At 44.8% G+C, this 19,004-nt stretch overlaps 1 protein-coding gene and 1 pseudogene across 2 annotated transcripts; one reads left to right on the top strand and one right to left on the bottom strand.

The window, feature by feature from the left end:
- Window positions 1-317: 317 nt before the first annotated feature.
- On the bottom strand, window positions 318-3,837 carry LOC129859837 (putative potassium channel regulatory protein; annotated as a pseudogene).
- A 134-nt stretch (window positions 3,838-3,971) lies between these two features.
- Window positions 3,972-18,958, top strand: LOC129859832 (importin subunit alpha-4-like). Of its 2 annotated transcripts, none has more exons than XM_055929998.1 (16): window positions 3,972-4,175; window positions 6,503-6,547; window positions 8,401-8,490; window positions 8,628-8,657; window positions 8,753-8,901; window positions 11,149-11,234; window positions 11,578-11,664; window positions 11,746-11,915; window positions 12,657-12,701; window positions 12,801-12,932; window positions 15,374-15,502; window positions 15,730-15,834; window positions 15,954-16,025; window positions 16,174-16,336; window positions 16,485-16,579; window positions 16,889-18,958. In XM_055929998.1, the coding sequence occupies exons 1-16, from the start codon at window positions 4,107-4,109 to the stop codon at window positions 16,985-16,987; spliced, it is 1,566 nt and encodes a 521-aa protein (XP_055785973.1). In that variant the 5' UTR covers window positions 3,972-4,106; the 3' UTR covers window positions 16,988-18,958. The 2 variants fall into 2 exon arrangements, with proteins under 2 accessions (XP_055785973.1, XP_055785972.1); XM_055929997.1 differs by having other exon boundaries at window positions 11,149-11,236; window positions 11,574-11,664.
- The last annotated feature ends 46 nt before the right edge of the window (window positions 18,959-19,004 follow it).

The following is a 19,004-nucleotide window of genomic DNA, read 5'->3' as shown; positions in this document are numbered from 1 at the left end:
AATTCCAAATTATAAAATGTTTCATTTGACCACCAATTACTAATTTTAATTCTAATCTGAGTCTTTTGAAAAAAATAATACAATAATTATTGTCATCAACTAATCAAAAGATCTATTCTTACGGATAAATTATATATGATTAGATACATGGGGAATTTTCCACTGGTCACAAAAAATGGAGGCATCAAGACTATTCACGTTAGGCCTCAAAACACTTTTTGGTCAATAAAATAAAAAATTATTGACTGGTGCTCCTAAAACGTCTCAGGTATGTAGAGACATTAACAAATTATTAGCACATTGAATAACAGCTTTCTAAGTGGTTTATGTAGCTGTTACAACTGACCCTGTGTATACTACCACTTGTGCCATAAAGGCCCATACTTCATGGCAGAGGACGCAGCAGGCTGTTATTGTTCCATGACCATACTATCCTAACTCATTGGCTTTTCTTGTCTTGTTTCAGATAGAGGAGAACTAGTCATCCTTCATACCCAGCTGATGGGTATGTGTGAATGTGTTAGTGTAGATGTGTCAGGCCTTGCAGTGCTGAAGCAGCACAGAATGGTTTGTGGGTAATACAGGGATACAGGCTGTACTGTGCTGTTGCAGTAACGCCTGGAGAAACATGGAAAAAAAGGATTGGAAGAGTGAAAGCAATACACAAATAGTTCCACCTGCTAAGCTAAGTCCTGGAGTGCCACGGTGTATGCAGGCTTTTGTTACAACCCAGCTCTAACACACCGGATTCAACTAATTGTGGTTTAAGACCACAATCAATTAAATCAGGTGTGCTGGAGCAAAAGCCTGCATACACCATGGCCCTCCAGGACCAGAGTTGCCCATCCTGTGCTTACACCCATACTATCCTCTCAGACCTATGATAAGTGTCTAAGGCAAGGGCTTGAGAGTTCAGACTGGGTACAATAAAGATGGCTGTGGTGTTGTGCATGTCTGTGACAACGTGAGCGAAGTCTGGACATCCGAGGCTTGTGACCGCCATTCTGTGACTGGCTGCCTTGCTGTAGCAGCACGTAAATATTGGAGTTCACCACTGCTGAAGCCTCCAGTATTGATGGTGCTGTTGAAGCAAAGCATTGCCGTTCGACATCAGTCTATGAGCTACCTGGTTGAATTAAACAAATAGTTTATTTTTTATGTTTTATTTGTGTTCTTGATCAAATACATTCTCAATTCTATTTCAATTTAGAGAATTGTACTTTTGGAAATAGGAAATTGATGTCAAATAAAATATACTGTATAAAATTGAGACTAATGGTGAGGTGAAGCATATTGACATTATGGCCCTCAACATTATTATCCTTTGTCGCCATCTGCTGGTCAATCCAGTCTGACTCTCAGAGAATGGATCCATCTCAATAGTCTTAAGTCCACGGATATTACAGAACTGGACATGGAAAGGGAACCACTTTAGACTTTTGAGATGCACCCTGACACCGAGTTCACTTTTTCTTTCCTTCACCAAGCAGGCTCTGTGTGTCCTCTCTTCTGAGATGTTCTGCCCTGGGGGTTTCACTCAGTACAATGATCTCAGTATCCCTGCTCCTTTCAAACATGTAGTATTCAATCTTCTCCTCTTGGGAAACTGTCCTTGTGTCGATCAGGCGAAACCCATCCTTCAGAAGGGTGTCTACCAGCAGGCCCAGGACGTTGGTGCTGTTGAGAAGCTTTCTGTCATCCGGCTCAATAGTTACAAACCTGTAAGAGTAAAACAATGCAAGTTTGGTCTTTAAAAACTGTGCATAATATAGTGCTTTGAATAAACATACAAGAGTTATTACAGATCCAGTGTTTCCCCTAACATTACACAGTCGAGTGCCTATACACTAGGCAGCTACCTGCTCCCCCTGTCCTCCTCCTGCCCCCCGGACTTCTCACTTCCCCTCTGCTGCTCCTCCAATGTACAATCCCTCAGGGACATTCTACCTGCCCCAATGGACATTTACCCTGCCCCCACCCCCCAATGGACATGTATTAGTGTTACAGTTGTAAATATGTGTATATTTTAATTATTATTTGTATTGTTTCATTCACTTCTCTTTTTGACCTGCGCTGTTGGAGCTCAGAGCTTAAGAATTTCACTGTACCCTGCAATTACATCTGCAACTCTGTGCATGTGACTAATAAACTCATCATACAGTATGGAGCCCTTGAGGAATTGGCCAATGGGATACACTGAGATGGGTATAATAGCCTACAGGTGAGTGTAACTTCCCCTCACCTGGCAGAGAAGTCATCCCTGGCTAGTTGGTCAGTCCCACATTGGAACACCATGTCGTGGTGAGAGGGTCTCTGGACCGGTACAGGATGAGGTGTGCTGGAGTTCTGAGGCAGGTGTGAGAAATTCCCATTCAGATTTGGATGTGTCACAAAAATGGATATCCTTGTCTCCAAAGCCTCCAGAGTTTTGTTGTTGGAGCAGAATATTTGGAAGAATCCGTGAGTTTCCTGGACAGAGAAGCGCAATTCTAGAACCTCAACTCTGGATCGATGAATGTTCCTCTCAACCCAAAGTGCCAATGGATAGAACTGTGCTTCTTGAGCCAAGCCATTGTAGTCAGAGAATTCTGCTGGCAAGGTGATTTGACCTGTCCTCATATAATCCAGGATGTATTTAAAGAAAGTCCAATCTCTATCTACAAAAACTTGTCCACTGATAACTTTAAAATCTGTGTCTTTGCCATCCAGGATCCTAGCTATTCTTTAGTCTTGGTGTCTTCTGAGAGTTGACAGAGTAGTGGTGAATTTTTGACCTCCAATATTGAATGATATTAAGTCCTGGGCACTCATGTTTAGATGACTGACAGTTTAAATCATTGCAGACAAGAATGGGTCTAAGGAGAGGAGTGGTATTCAGTGAACATATCCTGGCAACACCAACTGTAAACAAAACAAATCTCATGCTAGGTGAGTGCAGTCACATAACTTCAGTTGGAGAGGCTGGTGACAGTACAGAATGTTACCACCAGGGGCTAATATGAGCCACAAATTGAGATCGATCATTGAGCCCCAATGGAGAAAATTGAGTAATAAAACACAGGAGGTTGGAGGCACCTTAATTGGGGAGGACGGGCTCTTGGTAATGGCTGGAGCGGAATAATATCAAATAAATCAAACACATGGTTACCATGTGTTTGATGCCATTCAATTCATTCGGTTACAGCCATAATTATGAGCTGTCCCCCCCTCAGAAACCTCAGGTGGTACTAAAGTTACTAAATGGAGTAGTGAGGTTGGCCACCCAGGTGGTAGTTTGGCGCTAGACAGTAGATATTGGTCTAAAGTTACATCTACATTCATTCAACATGGGATTAGCATTATCCTTTTTTTGTTGCATTGTTTTTTATGTTTTAGCTTTGTCTCTCTTTTATTCAGAGTACCCTCCTGTCTGTTTAGTAAAGTAAATGACAGTGAGTGGCACTTAATCTGCACTCATCTGAAAAAACAGGAGGGGTAATATGTGAGAATATGTTTCTGTAGTTTCCCCAGGTTCAATATGATAATGTTTATTTAGTTGTAGGTAGTAAATTAAAGCAATGCTAAACAACAAAATGTAGTAGTGATTTTGTTTTTTGTTTAAATATTAGTGTAGCTACATTTGTGTGGATTAACAGTAAAGTCAATTCATTTTTTGTTTAATGTGTGAAGCATTGATCTTCAGTGATTCTTCATAATGAAGTCCTCCCTTTGGGCTCAAATCAAACCTATCTGTCAACAACAGCAAGCAATCAGTGTAAAGTAGCCAGCCATAGCATAGTTGATTAACAAGTCGTTTGGTAATAATGTACAGTATCTTCATTTGAGACTAAAAAACTGGATATATTGCAGCAATTTAAGGGTATCAACTAGTAACATTGCGCAACAATGTTGCAAGGAAGTCGGTTACACCAGGGGATGCACACATACTAGCCATAGGTCCTCCTCCCCCAATTGACAGGATTCCGTGGCTCCTCCTTGACGAGATTATCCCATCGCGGTGTATCACGTCTGGCCAGCCACCCTTCGGCAAAACAGCAGTACGTTTTCTCTTTTCCCACCGGAGCTTCAAGCGCAGGACTAGCTAAACATCCCGAACACAGACAGTAATGGCAGAAAACGCCGACTTGGATAACCACCGAATTAAGAGCTTCAAAAACAAGGGGCGCGATGTCGAGGTGAGTCTAGCTAGGCTAAAGTTAGCTGGCTGGCTAACTAGCCGTTAGCAACGAGTGCTAGCGAACACTCGGGGTTACCTTGTTCTCAATTCGGTTTGGTTGCTGCAGTATTCATTGTCCGTCCTTGTTCACGTTTTCTTTTTCTATAATGTGTCGCTGGATATGATATATCATCCACATTCACTAACTAGCTAAAGTTTATCATGCGGAGCGGGCGCGGCTTTCGCAAGAAGGCCTGCTAGCTAGCCAGGAAAGTTGCTAACTCTGTGCTAGCAGCTAGCTAGGTTGTGAGAAACATATTTTTGGAAATTAACTCTTTTGGCATCAACTAAACTAAATGAAAGTAATAGTTATAATTGGTAAAAGGCACCAGACAACTAACTATCTTGATGTTGGTCATGGGCATGACATTTGATATTTCGAGTTGGCAAGTCAGTCACTGTAACTTAACTGAGCTAGATACACTTACCAGCTAACCAAACCAGCTAATTATAGCTAGTTGTATGTGTCAAAATGGGCGGATGATGCACATTAACTGTTACAAAACAACTAGCACAACTCAACTTCCACGGCTGCAACAGCTGAGATTCAGCGTTATTAATCAGTTTATAATAATATACCCAGCTAACTCATATGTGAATAAACAGCTTGCAATTCAATATCCCAGTGACCGCAGGGTGGGTGTTTAACAAACAGTGAGTTAGAGCAGTTGCACCATAAACACCATAGCACATCTGGAACTAAAGCTAATGATGCTACTGTCACCATGCAGCGGTCTAAGGCACTGCACCTCAGTGCTAGAGGCGTCACGACAGACCCTGCTTCGAATCCAGGCTGTATCACAACCTGCCGTGTTTGGAGTCCCATAGGGCGGTGCACGATTGGCCCAGCGTCGTCCGGGTTTGGCCTGGGTAGGCAGTCTTTGTAAATAAGAATTTGTTCTTAACTGACTTGCCTCCTTAAATAAATGTAAAATTGAAACCCGATACTCAATGATTAGGGCCACACATTTATTTCAAAGGGACATGCCATTTCCCTTGTATCTGTATTGATCACACATCCTTAACATAAATATTAAACTTTTGGGACTACATAACATGTTGACTATCCCATATTCTTATGTATTAGAAACACAGTAATCTCGGATGGAGGGCATGATGGATTACTGTCCATCTGGTATGTGCTATATTGAGCGGAGAGGAAACAGAAGTGCGACATGGTTGTTTTGGGGCCAGTGTGACTTGCACATGTCTGACGACCCACCAGCCCCGCTGACAAGCTTGCAGCAGCTAAGCCAAGAATACGAGATGGATCACTTGTTGTCAGAGACGAAAGGCCTTGTCCAGATACAGGCCCTATCCTTTAAGCACAATAACCTATCAGATCTATAGAAGTGCCCCAGGCCAGGGCAACACACACTTACCCTGCTCCTATGGTGCTGAATTCTACTGCATCAGAGAGGACACACACACACACACAGCATATTCAATGAGATTTAGGCTGTGTTTAGACTTCAATGAATGTTAAAAGCTGTAGGTTACAGAACCACAGAGGGCCACAGTGACTGCCGTGTATGACGTTGTTACAATACAATAATAATCCCAACATATAACAGGATACTCCGCAATCAACATTGGCTATGCAGAATTAGTAGTATTCAAATGTAAAGAAAGGTTGAAGACCTCTGGTGTGTTGTCCAGGAGCTGAGGCAGTCTTCACAGGAAGTCACCTTCTTGTCCCAGCATGGAATGACTGTCCCAGAGAAATGCCTGGAATTCCATAGATTTGATTGATCGTTGTTGAGTTTCAGAGGTCTCTGACTACCTCCTGCCAGCTGAGCCACTCTCAGGCGTTCTCTCATGGCTGATTCACTATCCTCCCTAAACACAGTTCCCACAAAAGGCAGTGTTGACAAAACATTGTGTTCCGTCTTCAATAGATGGAGCGTTTCAAACACATACGGAACCACATCAGATTTTTACTGCGACCTTGAGTTCGGGTGTCAGGGCAGGGTTTTGCCTGCAGCAGCGGGTCACACCTTTGAGTTGGTGGATAAACGTAAACAGAATCATTGCTTGCATGAGGGAGGTTACACAGCGTTAGTAATATGAACCAGGATGCCCCAACTGGCAATCAAGTTAACATGATCCTCTGCCGCCTGTTGCCAACATGCAGCAGTACACTTGTAATCTAAAGCCCAGTCTGTAAACAAAATGGAGCCAGTTCCAATTGACCAACACTGCAAGGGGTTTGTTTGAGTGTATGGGCTGTCTTTTTAATGCTCCAGTAGTTAGGCTCTTCTCTGACTGTTCTCCTCTCTCTTACAGACTATGCGAAGACATCGCAATGAAGTGACAGTGGAGCTGAGAAAGGTGAGCCGAGCATCTCAATTGACTGTTTATAGTTCAGTCGCATCCAATGGACTAACCCATTAGCCTATTTCTGCTCCTTCCCACACTGAAATTTGAAAGGCTAGATCTCCACACTATCCTCTTGAGTTTCACCCTTCACCTCTCCCACCCTACCACACCTCTCTGGTCTCTGTTTGTGTCCTGGCCCACTCCACAGATGCCATTCCAGGGCTGCCGTGTCTGTCATGTACCTCTTATTTTGGTATGCGTGGCACAACAGACATGCACTGTCATTTTAATTGATACATGCAGGTCCTTTTTCCAGCCTGTTAAGTCTCTCTGGGACTTGGATGTTAGGTGGAAGCAGGGTTATATAAGTAATTCATATTTATTTTGATGGGAAATGTTGCAGTCTCTTTATCAAATAGGCGGAGACAGAGCAGCCTGGTCCACCCCCTGCCCCTTATGGGCTGCTCTGTCTGCTGAGTCGTTTTGTTTCTAAATAGGTATGTGTGAGGAAACTACCCCCCCTCTTATGCTCAGGTTGTTGAAGAGTCGGGATGCCTTGGCTGTATTTAGGTCATCCCTCTCTTGCTCTCCCACCCTGTCAGAGAGGCCGGACTGGTCTTACCCCTCAGCCTTGGGGAGGGTTTCCCTCTCCTGGCCTGCGGAAGCGCAGAGCTCTGGCCAGGGGCCATTAAGCAGGTTCATCAGACACACAGGCTTGTCTTGGACGTATGACTCTATAACAGCTTTTCTGGGTAGAACCATGACCATTCCTCTGGATGTATGACTCTATAGCAGCTTCTCTGGGTAGAACCATGACCATTCCTCTGGATGTATGACTCTATAGCAGCTTCTCTGGGTAGAACCATGACCATTCCTCTGGATGTATGACTCTATAGCAGCTTCTCTGGGTAGAACCATGACCATTCCTCTGGATGTATGACTCTATAGCAGCTTCTCTGGGTAGAACCATGACCATTCCTCTGGATGTATGACTCTATAGCAGCTTCTCTGGGTAGAACCATGACTATTAGAGGGGATGGTGCCAAACTGAATTTAGATCAGCGTCTGGGGGGGACTTTCATTCCACTGGAATATGACTCTGAGCTAGAGCTGAGATGATACAATAAAAATGATTGACACCGACCATACCGGTCACTTGTTGCAGGCATTTAGCTGATATCGTTCATTACGATAAGAAGCCAATATTAGAGAAAAGAGAAGTTTGAAATCAAATACATTTGCTACAATGGGTGATTTGAGAAAATGTACAAGCATCATACTAGTAGTTTAAAGGATCATTTTAAACTGTGGTGCACATCAATGTTCTGAACTTATCATTATTGCATCAATTCAGACAATTTATCGCGGTATGGATTTTTTTCCATATCGCCCAGCTCTACTCTGAGCCCTTGGTTTTTGCACTAAGGCCCTAACGTGTCGTCTGAATGCGACTTGCAGAAGTGTTTCAGGAAATCTGAGCTGACCAGCAGTTTTGTAGAAACGTATATACAGGCCTGTATGATTTGACGAGAAGTGTGAGAACTTCTGTTTTTTTCTGCTAAAAAGCCATGTCCTACCCTTACAGAAGAGCAAACCACTAATGTAGGATGAGTGCCACAGCAGTTCTCTCATATAGCAGCATGTGTGCTGCAGAAGGGAACCGTCTGTGCAGAGATGGATGCATTCCTCCCTCGTGCTATCTGCCACTAACGTCACTGGGAGGTTATGGGAGCAGTCTTAGCCTGTAGGAGTCAAGCAGGGAATCTATTCCCTCACTGTGTGGGTGAATGTTTCCAATAGCATTCACTCCTATATTCCTTCTAGGATTCAACACTTAAAATGTATATATACATTTTTTCCCCCAGAACAAACGAGATGAGCACCTTCTGAAGAAGAGGAACGTTCCACAGGAGGAGAGCCTGGAAGACTCGGACATAGACTCTGACTTCAAAGGGGTGAGTCAGTCCTCATTCTCTCTCACACTACGACTTCAAGTTCAGGAATGACAGGAATATGTTTCCTAGCTCTAACCTTGCAACATGTAAACGCGTAGCTACAGAAAATCTCACAACTCTAGTTTTTTGTTTTGCAGCAAAATGTAACATTGGAAGCCATCTTACAGGTAAGCCTGCATTCTGTCAGTGTTTTTGATCCATCCCGTACATACATCTTGAACTGTTGGAGCTTATCTTGTGTTCTCGCTCTCCTTCCTGTCAGAATGCTGTCAGTGACAACGGACTCATCCAGCTCAGTGCCGTGCAGGCAGCCAGAAAACTCCTGTCCAGTGACAGAAACCCCCCCATCGACGACTTGATTAAGTCCGGCATCCTACCCATCCTGGTCAAATGCCTGGAGAGGGACGATAAGTAAGTCTGCTTTGGGGGGGTGGGGGGGGGGTGGCTGTATGGGTCATGGGGCACCTTTGCCCTGGAAGAGTAATTGAAAGATGAGGGTGGTAAATTGCCCCTGTGGTAATTCTGTGTGATGCCCCCGTTCAAAAGCCGGAGAAGTGCGAAAGGATAGAAGGCTGAAAACCGGAGCGTGAATGAGTGGGTAGACTAGCCCCGTATGTGTCAGACTGCTCTCTCTCCATTCTCTCTCTCTCCATTGTCTCTCTGCATTCTCTGTCATGCTCTGGGGCTACTGGTGTGCCCTCCCTCTCCTCCGCATGGCTGGGCTGATGTGAACACTGTAGCAGGCTGCAGACACACAGACGGATAGGAGAGAAAGTGTGTGTTCCGCTCTACTGCTCTAGCACTGCCCCACAGCTGACAGCTCTGTCTCTTCAGTGATGGGGGGGGGTGGGGGGGGGGTGGCTGTATGGGTCATGGGGCACCTTTGCCCTGGAAGAGTAATTGAAAGATGAGGGTGGTAAATTGCCCCTGTGGTAATTCTGTGTGATGCCCCCGTTCAAAAGCCGGAGAAGTGCGAAAGGATAGAAGGCTGAAAACCGGAGCGTGAATGAGTGGGTAGACTAGCCCCGTATGTGTCAGACTGCTCTCTCTCCATTCTCTCTCTCTCCATTGTCTCTCTGCATTCTCTGTCATGCTCTGGGGCTACTGGTGTGCCCTCCCTCTCCTCCGCATGGCTGGGCTGATGTGAACACTGTAGCAGGCTGCAGACACACAGACGGATAGGAGAGAAAGTGTGTGTTCCGCTCTACTGCTCTAGCACTGCCCCACAGCTGACAGCTCTGTCTCTTCAGTGATGGGGAGCGATTAGGGGGGACTCCCCTGGACAGGGACTGGTGGATGGGGGTGGGATGAGGGGGAAATGGATGGGCTTAATGTGCAGGGTGGGGTGTCAGGCTTGGACAGGCGCAGGGCTGCTGGAGACGTGGGGGATTTATGTGTTTTGTAGACAGGGGAGGGTAGGGGAGGTTGGGTGATAGACGCAGGAGCGTGAGGCAACGCCAGAGAGAGACAGAGAGAGATAGATATACACACACTACTGGCCAATAAAAATAAAAGATTAAGATGGGCAAAACCACACAGACACTGGACTGAGGAACTCTGCCTAGGCCAGCATCCCGGAGTCACCTCTTCACTGTTGACGTTGAGACTGGTGTTTTGTGGGTACTATTTGATGAAGCTGCCAGTTGAGGACTTGTGAGGCATCTGTTTCTCAAACTAGACACTGCAATGTACTTGTCCTCTTGCTCAGTTGTGCACTGGGGCCTCCCACTCCTTTCTATTCTAGTTAGAGGCAGTTTGCGCTAACACAAGGTGCCATTGGAACACAGGAGTGATGGTTGCTGATAATGGGCCTATGTAGATATTCCATTAAAAATCTGCCGTTTCCAGCTACAATAATCATTTACAACATTTTTTATTTTATTTATTTTTTTACCGTTATTTTACCAGGGAAGTTGACTGAGAACACGTTCTCATTTGCAGCAACGACCTGGGGAATAGTTACAGGGGAGAGGAGGGGGATGAATGAGCCAATTGTAAACTGGGGATTATTAGGTGACCATGATGGTTTGAGGGCCAGATTGGGAATTTAGCCAGGACACCGGGGTTAACACCCCTACTCTTACGATAAGTGCCATGGGATCTTTAATGACCTCAGCGAGTCAGGACACCCGTTTAACGTCCCATCCGAAAGACGGCACCCTACACAAGGCAGTGTCCCCAATCACTGCCCTGGGGCATTGGGATATTTTTTTTTTTTAGACCAGAGGAAAGAGTGCCTCCTACTGGCCCTCCAACACCACTTCCAGCAGCATCTGGTCTCCCATCCAGGGACTGACCAGGACCAACCCTGCTTAGCTTCAGAAGCAAGCCAGTAGTGGTATGCAGGGTGGTATGCTGCTGGCTCATTAATAATGTCTACACTTCATTTCTGATCAATTTGATGTTATTTTAATGGACAAAAATGTAGCTTTTCTTTCAAAAACAAGGGAATTTCTAAGTGACCCCAAACTTTTGTGTGTGTATGTGTATATATATATTAGACAGAGGTGGGGGTTAGTGGTGATGCAGGTTGATATGGATTGTTGATCAGTAGTCATGTGCTGTTGATGGGCTTATTGGTCGTGTTTTGTTGTCTGGGGACAGCTTCTGTTTGTCTCTTCATATAGCTAGGCTCATTTACTCTCTCCTCTTCCCCAGTCCCTCTCTCCAGTTTGAGGCTGCCTGGGCGTTGACCAACATAGCATCAGGGACGTCACAACAGACTCAGGCTGTTGTCAAATCTAGTAAGTAGTTTCTCGTTCTTCTGTGGCCCAGTTTCAAACTGACCCATCAGGCATACATAATGGACCTGTCTATATGAGCCAACCTATCCATCTGGTTCCTGGAATAGAAACGCCTGCTCTCAACTGTCTTCCCCATCTCTCTGTCTCGTCTGCCAGACCCTCACTCTACCTCTTGTCTAACTAATCTCTCTCTCTACCTCTAATTTATGTCTCTCTCTCTACATCTAACTGATGTCTCTAACTGATGTCTCTCTCTACCTCTGTCTAACTGATGTCTCTGTCTCTCTCTGTTGTCTGCAACGTTGTCTAACATATGGGTCTGCCTTTCTCTCTATATGTCCAGATGCTGTGCCTCTATTCCTGCGGCTGCTACAATCTCCTCACCAGAACGTATGTGAACAGGCCGTGTGGGCGCTAGGCAACATCATCGGTGAGTGAAGGCTCACACACATGCATACACACACACACTGCCGATGCCAGTCAATGACACACCTGTGTTCTTCCTGTGCAGGCGATGGGCCGCAGTGCAGGGATTACGTAATTTCCCTGGGTGTGGTCAAGCCCCTGCTGTCGTTTATTAACCCCTCCATCCCCATAACCTTCCTCCGCAACGTCACCTGGGTCATTGTCAACCTCTGCCGCAACAAGGACCCACCACCCCCCATGGAGACAGTACAGGAGGTAAGACAGACAGAGGTGTGAGACCCAGCACAGTCATTCAATCTAACTGAATTTCTTTGATATCCATCTTGTCTCATCGCTGCAACGGGCTCGAGAGAGGCGAAGGTCGAGTCAAGCGTCCTCCGAAACGTGACCCGCAAAACCGCGCTTCTTAACACCTGCCCGCTTCACCTGGAAGCCAGCTGCACCAATGTGTTGGAGGAAACACCGTCCAACTGATGACCGAAGTCAGCCTGCAGGCGCCCAGCCTGCAATGAGTCGCTTTAGCGCGATTATCCAAGTAAAGGCCCCCCGGCCAGTCCCTCCCCTAACCCAGACGACACTGGGCCAATTGTAAGGCAGGGACTCCTGGTCACGGCCGGTTGTGACACAGCCTGGAATCGAACCTGGGTCTGTAGTGACATCTCAAGCACTGTGATGCAGTTCCTTAGACTGCTGCGCCACTCGGGAGGCCAATCTGACTGAATTATGATCTTCACATAGACATTTGTATCGTAAATTTTAGCTGAACCCTTTGCCCAACAGCGCTGGCTGTGTTCCATGTGTTTGGCTCTGAGGACAATCAGACGATGGGGGGTTTGATTAGGGAAGTGGTCTGGCCTGGTTCTGGAGGTCTGCAGTGTCTGCCTGCTGAAACAGAAAACACCCTGGGTCCTGTCTGTTGATCTGCTCAATAGAGTTGCCTCATTATTACGCCTCCACTCATTATGCCTGACTCTCTCTCCTCTCTACCTCTTCCAGATTCTACCTGCTCTCTGTGTATTGATATACCACACTGATATAAATGTAAGTATCACCCTACTATCACAGCAGCAAAGCTAGTTGCTTTGCCATTTCCTATGGAAATTCCTTGGTTCTAACGCCGTCCTCTCTCTCTGTGGTCAGATCCTAGTGGATACAGTGTGGGCCTTGTCCTATCTCACAGACGGAGGGAATGAACAGATCCAGATGGTCATCGACTCGGGGGTCGTCCCCTTCCTCGTCCCCCTGCTCAGCCACCAAGAGGTCAAAGTTCAGGTATGTCTGCTTCCTTTCCACTGATTGGAAGTAGGATTAGGGCTGTTACGGTGACCGTATTACCGCCACATCAATGGTCATTAGTCATGTCCCTCTTGACCGTTTAGTCAGGGTAACGAGGCTTCTCAAGCTCTGATGCTGCTGCTGGTAATTAGTAGCCTACCAAACTTGCTAACTGCCTGGTACTCAGCACTCTATTGTCCCTTGAATAACTCTGAAATCAGTGCAAATGTATTTGAAAATCTAATCAAACACTTCATGAGAGCTCATGTTGCGCAACATTTTAATAGGCTATGCAATTGCGTGAGAACAGTGATGGCTTCTATTAAAAAGAGGAGGATCCCATCAGCTTTCTATAGGCCAACTATGTTTATTTCTCACCTTTCCTAATATTAAGCACATTGCTTCTCTTTACAACAGGAGTATAGGGTACCTGCCTGGCATGAAAATAAACCACGGGGAAAGCGTCCTTCATTCGCTATACAAGTGCATAGATTGCATAATTTTTTCTCCCCTACACCTGTTCCGAGACAGCATTAAATCAAGAATAGTCTGATGGGTGACAATATTAGCCTATCAATTGTGAGTGATGTATTATCACTTGTGAATGATGCCCAGCGTGTGCAGTAAGACAAACAGCACATGCTTTTTTTGCCCGGCTTTTTGCAATCACCTCATGTAGCCTAGCCCATGGGCCTATATGTTTTGATAAGGTTTGTATCACAACTAAAGTGGCCAAATAACTTCTAAAAATGAAGCACATGAATCTGCTTTACAACCGGTGTAGTGCCTAACTGGCATACATAGGTGGCGCTTAAGTTTCAAGTTTGAGGAATTACATTTTCACCATAGAAATGCACCTTTTTTAATATTAAAGCATTACATGCAGAATCACATTTACGTTCACTTTGAGAACAGTTTTCCTGCTAATTGATTGCATTTTGGAACATTCATGCTTATGGCCTACTGCCGTGTGCGCTTTGCTGCACTTATGTGATGAAATAGCCTAATAGTTTATCAACATTTTAAGATAAATGCTCTGATCTGTTCCATCAACCACATTGCTTTTACATTTTTTTTGATGCGAGTGGTTTTATTAATTTGGGCTTTATCACATTCCACCACGGTCCCAGAGTATATTGAGAATAATTATTTATTTCACAGAAAGACACGCTGACCAACAGAATAGGTAAAGTTTTGTACTATGGGGGATAGTAGATTGACATAGGATAGTGGTTTTGCTGTTCGTTAGGCCTACTCATCTTGTTGGCTGATGAAAAGTAAATGTGGACAGTTCTAACATAAGAGCGATGCGCGCAGTTGCGTCACGATGTGTCTGTCTTCACTTGTAGCCTTCTGCTTAGCTGAGAAGGACCTGATCACGTGACAGGCATTGGCTAATTAATAAGACTTGAAATATGAGAGAACCACGTGAGGGGGAGGTGCTTTGGAGCCCGGCAGCGGGAGAAAGGATTTATAATTGTTATATTCAGCCCAAGGGCACAACGGCCACTTTGGCGGCAGAAGGCATAGATTTTATTTAGGGGATTAAGGCCACACAAGGGGATGCCGCTGGGAAATTTGAGGCCTGTTGAGAATATTATCAAGTGCTTGTCAAATTGTGAATGAGAGACTGATGGTGTGCAGCCTGCACCAGAAACAGAGCGCATGCCATTCATGCGACTTTTCAAATCATCATTAGTCGCATCATGCAGCCTTAGAATGTATTAAAAATGAAAACATATCTCCCAATGTTGGTGTATCAACTAAAGTTGTATACATAACTAAATGAAACCTATAGGAGTACCTGTTTTTTTTTATTTTTAATTGCCCAACACAGAATAGCAGCATTTGCAAACAACTTAAATTGTTTGGAGAAAATATCCTTTATTTAATTTAGTTATGTTCAATTGTGTTCTTCATACTATAAAATAATGCCATGGAATTCTAAGTAAATCTAGTCTGCTAAACTAGTGTAGCCCACAGCCATATGGCATAGCCAGGTCAGGACCTAACATAAGGACAACTCGGAGTATGCCATTCTGTTCTTCTGAAATAGACTACATTTTCTTTAGAGCTGTCTAAAATAGTGGATTTATTGTGAAGGTGTAGGCTATATTACATGGATTTATTAGATGTTCCAAAGGTCTGCATCAGTGTCTTGTAGGCTATGCGTGGAAGCCAGGAGATGCTAAATGTGTTTATGTTAAGGTCAATTACCGTGTGATTGACAGTTTATTTGCTTGACAATCACCGGCTGACAAAATTTCATGACCGCCTCAGCCCTAAGTAGGATGAAGTCGCCCCTACCCTGATCTAAGGTCAGTTTCCAGTTTTCCCTCTAATGGTTGAGGTTAGGCTTGTGGGAAGGGTAATATACCTGGAACTTACTGTACGGAATGTGTGACGTCATTAACCACCTATGATGTCATATCCTGTAGACTGCAGCTCTGAGGGCAGTGGGGAACATTGTGACGGGGACAGACGAGCAGACGCAGGTGGTGCTCAACTGTGACGTCCTCTCGCACTTCCCCAACCTGCTCACACACCCCAAGGAGAAGATCAACAAGGTAACAGCCACACGTTTAGATGCTTATGGTGGCATATGTTTGTTTTGCTGTAACTAAGTCCTGTAGCGTTGCAATGGGATGGACGCCAGTCTCGTTTATTTCCAACAGTATCTATACCTCTGTGTAACGGTCTCAGTCGTACTCATGTGGTCCATGGTGTGCGTGTCTGTGGGTTTCTCTCAGCTGAATGGCTTCCTGTGTGTGTGTGTATCCCTCCCGCCCACTAGGAGGCGGTGTGGTTCCTGTCCAACATCACAGCAGGCAACCAGCAGCAGGTGCAGGCCGTCATCGACGCTGGCCTGCTGCCCATGATCATCCACCAGCTGGCTAAGGTGAGTCACTGAGCCCTTATGTAGCCCTACGAAGCATTATGTAGCCCAAATGTCCTTGTGGAGATCTGTAAGGAACACTACCCTAACCACTGACAACCTCTCTCTGTGTTTGTCTGCAGGGAGACTTTGGCACACAGAAGGAGGCAGCCTGGGCCATCAGCAACTTGACAATAAGTGGAAGAAAAGATCAGGTATGTTCTACCCGGGCTGTTTCCATCAATACCCAATCCATACAGCGTTGTGTTTTATATGGTCCTGATTGGCTGGTTAAGTTCACCTGTCTGTAGGCAAAGCAAGGCCCTGATAGGCTGATCTGCTATGTTCTACCCGACCCTATAGGTGGAGTACCTGGTGCAGCAGAATGTGGTTCCTCCGTTCTGCAGCCTGCTGTCTGTTAAGGACTCCCAGGTGGTTCAGGTGGTCCTAGACGGCCTCAAGAACGTCCTCATCATGGCCGGGGAAGAGGCCAGCACCATCGCTGAGATCATAGAGGAGTGTGGAGGTCAGTGTGTGTGTTAGAGGGGGGAGTGCTTGTGTGTCAGTTCACCATGTTGCCATTGTATGACAGTGTAGTGTTGCTACTGTGAAGCACACATTCTAGATTGATTCACTGTGATGGACTTCCATGCTAATTTCTCTCTGCCCATCAGGTCTAGAGAAGATCGAGAACCTTCAGCAGCATGAAAACGAGGACATCTACAAACTAGCCTTCGAGATCATCGACCAGTACTTCTCAGGAGACGATGTGAGTACCTCTGCTCTGACAGAAGCCCTACAGTTTGCACACCGTTAGAACCCAGCGCTGTCCTGACAGTGCTGTGCTGGGTGTAGGATGTGTGCTACAGAAACGCAGGGCCTTTTTCCTACACTTCCTCTGTCAATGGGGTAAGATGGAGGAATCGGCTATAGGCCTTGCTACATAATTCTATATAAAATCGAATGAAAAATTGACCTATGTTTTCTGTAGTGACAATGAATCTCGTCTCCACTCTGTGTGTTTGTTCATCTATGGCACCACCCTGATCAATTTCTTCTTTTCCTTCTCTCTTTTTAGATTGACGAGGATCCCAGCTTGATCCCCGAAGCCACCCAGGGTGGAACCTTCAACTTTGACCCCGCCACCAACCTGCAAGCAAAGGAGTTCAAGTTTTAAAGGCAATCGTCCACCTAGTAGGTCTAACTCTCTAGCTGCTCTGAACCCTCCAGTCACCTCCTTCCCAACATCAATCACTGACTCACTAACAACAACAGTTCAAGCACTGAAGGAAGGATCATTGTTATCCATCTCTTTTCAAGCATCTCACAGCGATGCTTATAAATGTTCCAGAAAGAGAAAACGCCTCGTCCGTCATTCCTGCAGTTGCCAAAAAGTTGCTATTATCCCCTCTTACTCAGACATGTTCACACACACATACACCCTGAAGAGACTGAGGTCATCTGTGTGCATGGGCCAATGATCTTGTTCTACCAATCATCATATCAGCAAAGAAGAGGAATGGTCTCATTTAAAGGCGTGCTCTTTCTCTGGAGTCTGGTCTCATGGTCTGGGATCAGAGCACGTTGGGCACAGCGACTGAAGACACTCAACCTCCGAGTTAATTGACTCTTGAGGAGTACGGACAGCATCTAGGCCGTCCTTTGTTAAACATTCTAATTGATGACCTCATCAAAGGGCTGTTAATTATTTAGTCCTCATTGAACTACAGTTTTTTTGGAACAGAACACTGAGAATGAATGCTCTCAAAACCCTTCTCAGAGGGTAGAGAAGTGAGCAGTCGACATATACCCAAGTGGACTGAACGGAATTCAACAACCACCCACCACTATAATATTATCCCTTTTTTCCTTTTAGTTGTGAAATCATCATGAAAAACAATGGATTTAAAGTACAAAAAAGATATATTTAAAATTATGCAACAGGGAAGTTCTGAAATGAATAACAAGGAAGACTTTGTAGCATTGATCTATGTATGGCTTGCTGATGGAAAGGTTTTTGGGTTGAGAGGAGGGGGAATGGGAATGGAGTTGAGCTGGAACCAAACGCACCTCTCCTCAACCTCTAAACTGGGTTTTGGATCAGTCCCTCTTACCAGGTTCTATCCTCTGAACGAGAAACCCCTCAACAACGAATAAGCCTTAAAAACCAGGCTTCAACTGGGCTTTTCCAAAAGACACATCTCCTCTTGCAGGGGAGACATAGTCGGACATTGAATTTAATGACTCAAGAATGAGAAAATATTTTGGAAAGATATATCGGTAGAGGGACAGAGAAAGGCAATGTAACACTGATTTCATCTGTGTAGATTCCACATCTGCAGTTTCTATTCAGTCTTATGCACACTTCAGAGTCACCCCTCCCTCTGCTTACTGTGTGTGGAAAGCAATGTTTGCTTCAATAAGTCAAAGCTATGGTTGCATTGCAATGATCCATTGACCATACAGTTGTTCTATATGCTACATCTAATTTTACAATTTAAGAGTATTTCCCCAACTGTCTGAAGTTCGGTCTGTACAAAGCAGCTGCATTTTGCCAGTCATCCATCGATCGGTTCACTTTGCGAGGCTGTAATGTTTTTACTGTTAAAAGATTAACAGGGAGTTTGTTTTTAAACGTGTAACTTGATCGATGGCTTGATTGAAAATTCTCTCACTCTCTTGTGAACTGGACTTTTGTCTTGATTTCACTCAAGCATTTATTTGTGAAGGGACCGGAAAAAACAAAAATTACATTTGGACTAATGTAGTTATGTTTTGGCTGCTAACTACTGAGAAGGAATGGGGATTATTTCAGGGGAGCGGCCCACGCCTTTTTGGACTAGCCATTCACAACTGATGAACAAAGTCTAGCTGGTGTACAGTCATTGATCTAGATTCTAGAGACATAGAATGAGAGCCACTTTAAAGAATGGAATTTTTTGTCTTGTATCAGAAACTGATACAAGCTTATGCTTTTGGGCAAGATTTTTACTTGCTAACGAAACATGTACTAAAGACGAAAAAGCAACAGATAGCATTTTGGCCTCTGTCTTACTTTTTATACATTTTAGAATCCATATCTCTTTAAGGTGGCTCACAATGTTCCTTTCAACTCTTGTGCATATTAAAGAAAATGAGTTGAAATCCATTTTGCCTTTTTGTTTTTTAATTTTGGTAACTTATGTTTATTTCAC

Source organism: Salvelinus fontinalis, chromosome 7 (genome assembly GCF_029448725.1).
Source record: "Salvelinus fontinalis isolate EN_2023a chromosome 7, ASM2944872v1, whole genome shotgun sequence".
NCBI lineage: Eukaryota > Metazoa > Chordata > Actinopteri > Salmoniformes > Salmonidae > Salvelinus > Salvelinus fontinalis.
The sequence above is the reverse complement of the archived record's forward strand: the minus strand, read 5'-3'. Positions and strand labels throughout refer to the sequence as shown.

Excerpts from the sequence above, each read along its gene's own strand:
- LOC129859832 (XM_055929997.1), top strand. The coding sequence starts at position 4,107 with ATGGCAGAAAACGCCGACTTGGATAACCACCGAATTAAGAGCTTCAAA. Across the intron at positions 6,548-8,400 it reads TGACAGTGGAGCTGAGAAAG|AACAAACGAGATGAGCACCT; the intron begins GTGAGCCGAGCA and ends TTTTTCCCCCAG. Across the intron at positions 8,902-11,148 it reads TGCCTGGAGAGGGACGATAA|TCCCTCTCTCCAGTTTGAGG; the intron begins GTAAGTCTGCTT and ends CCTCTTCCCCAG.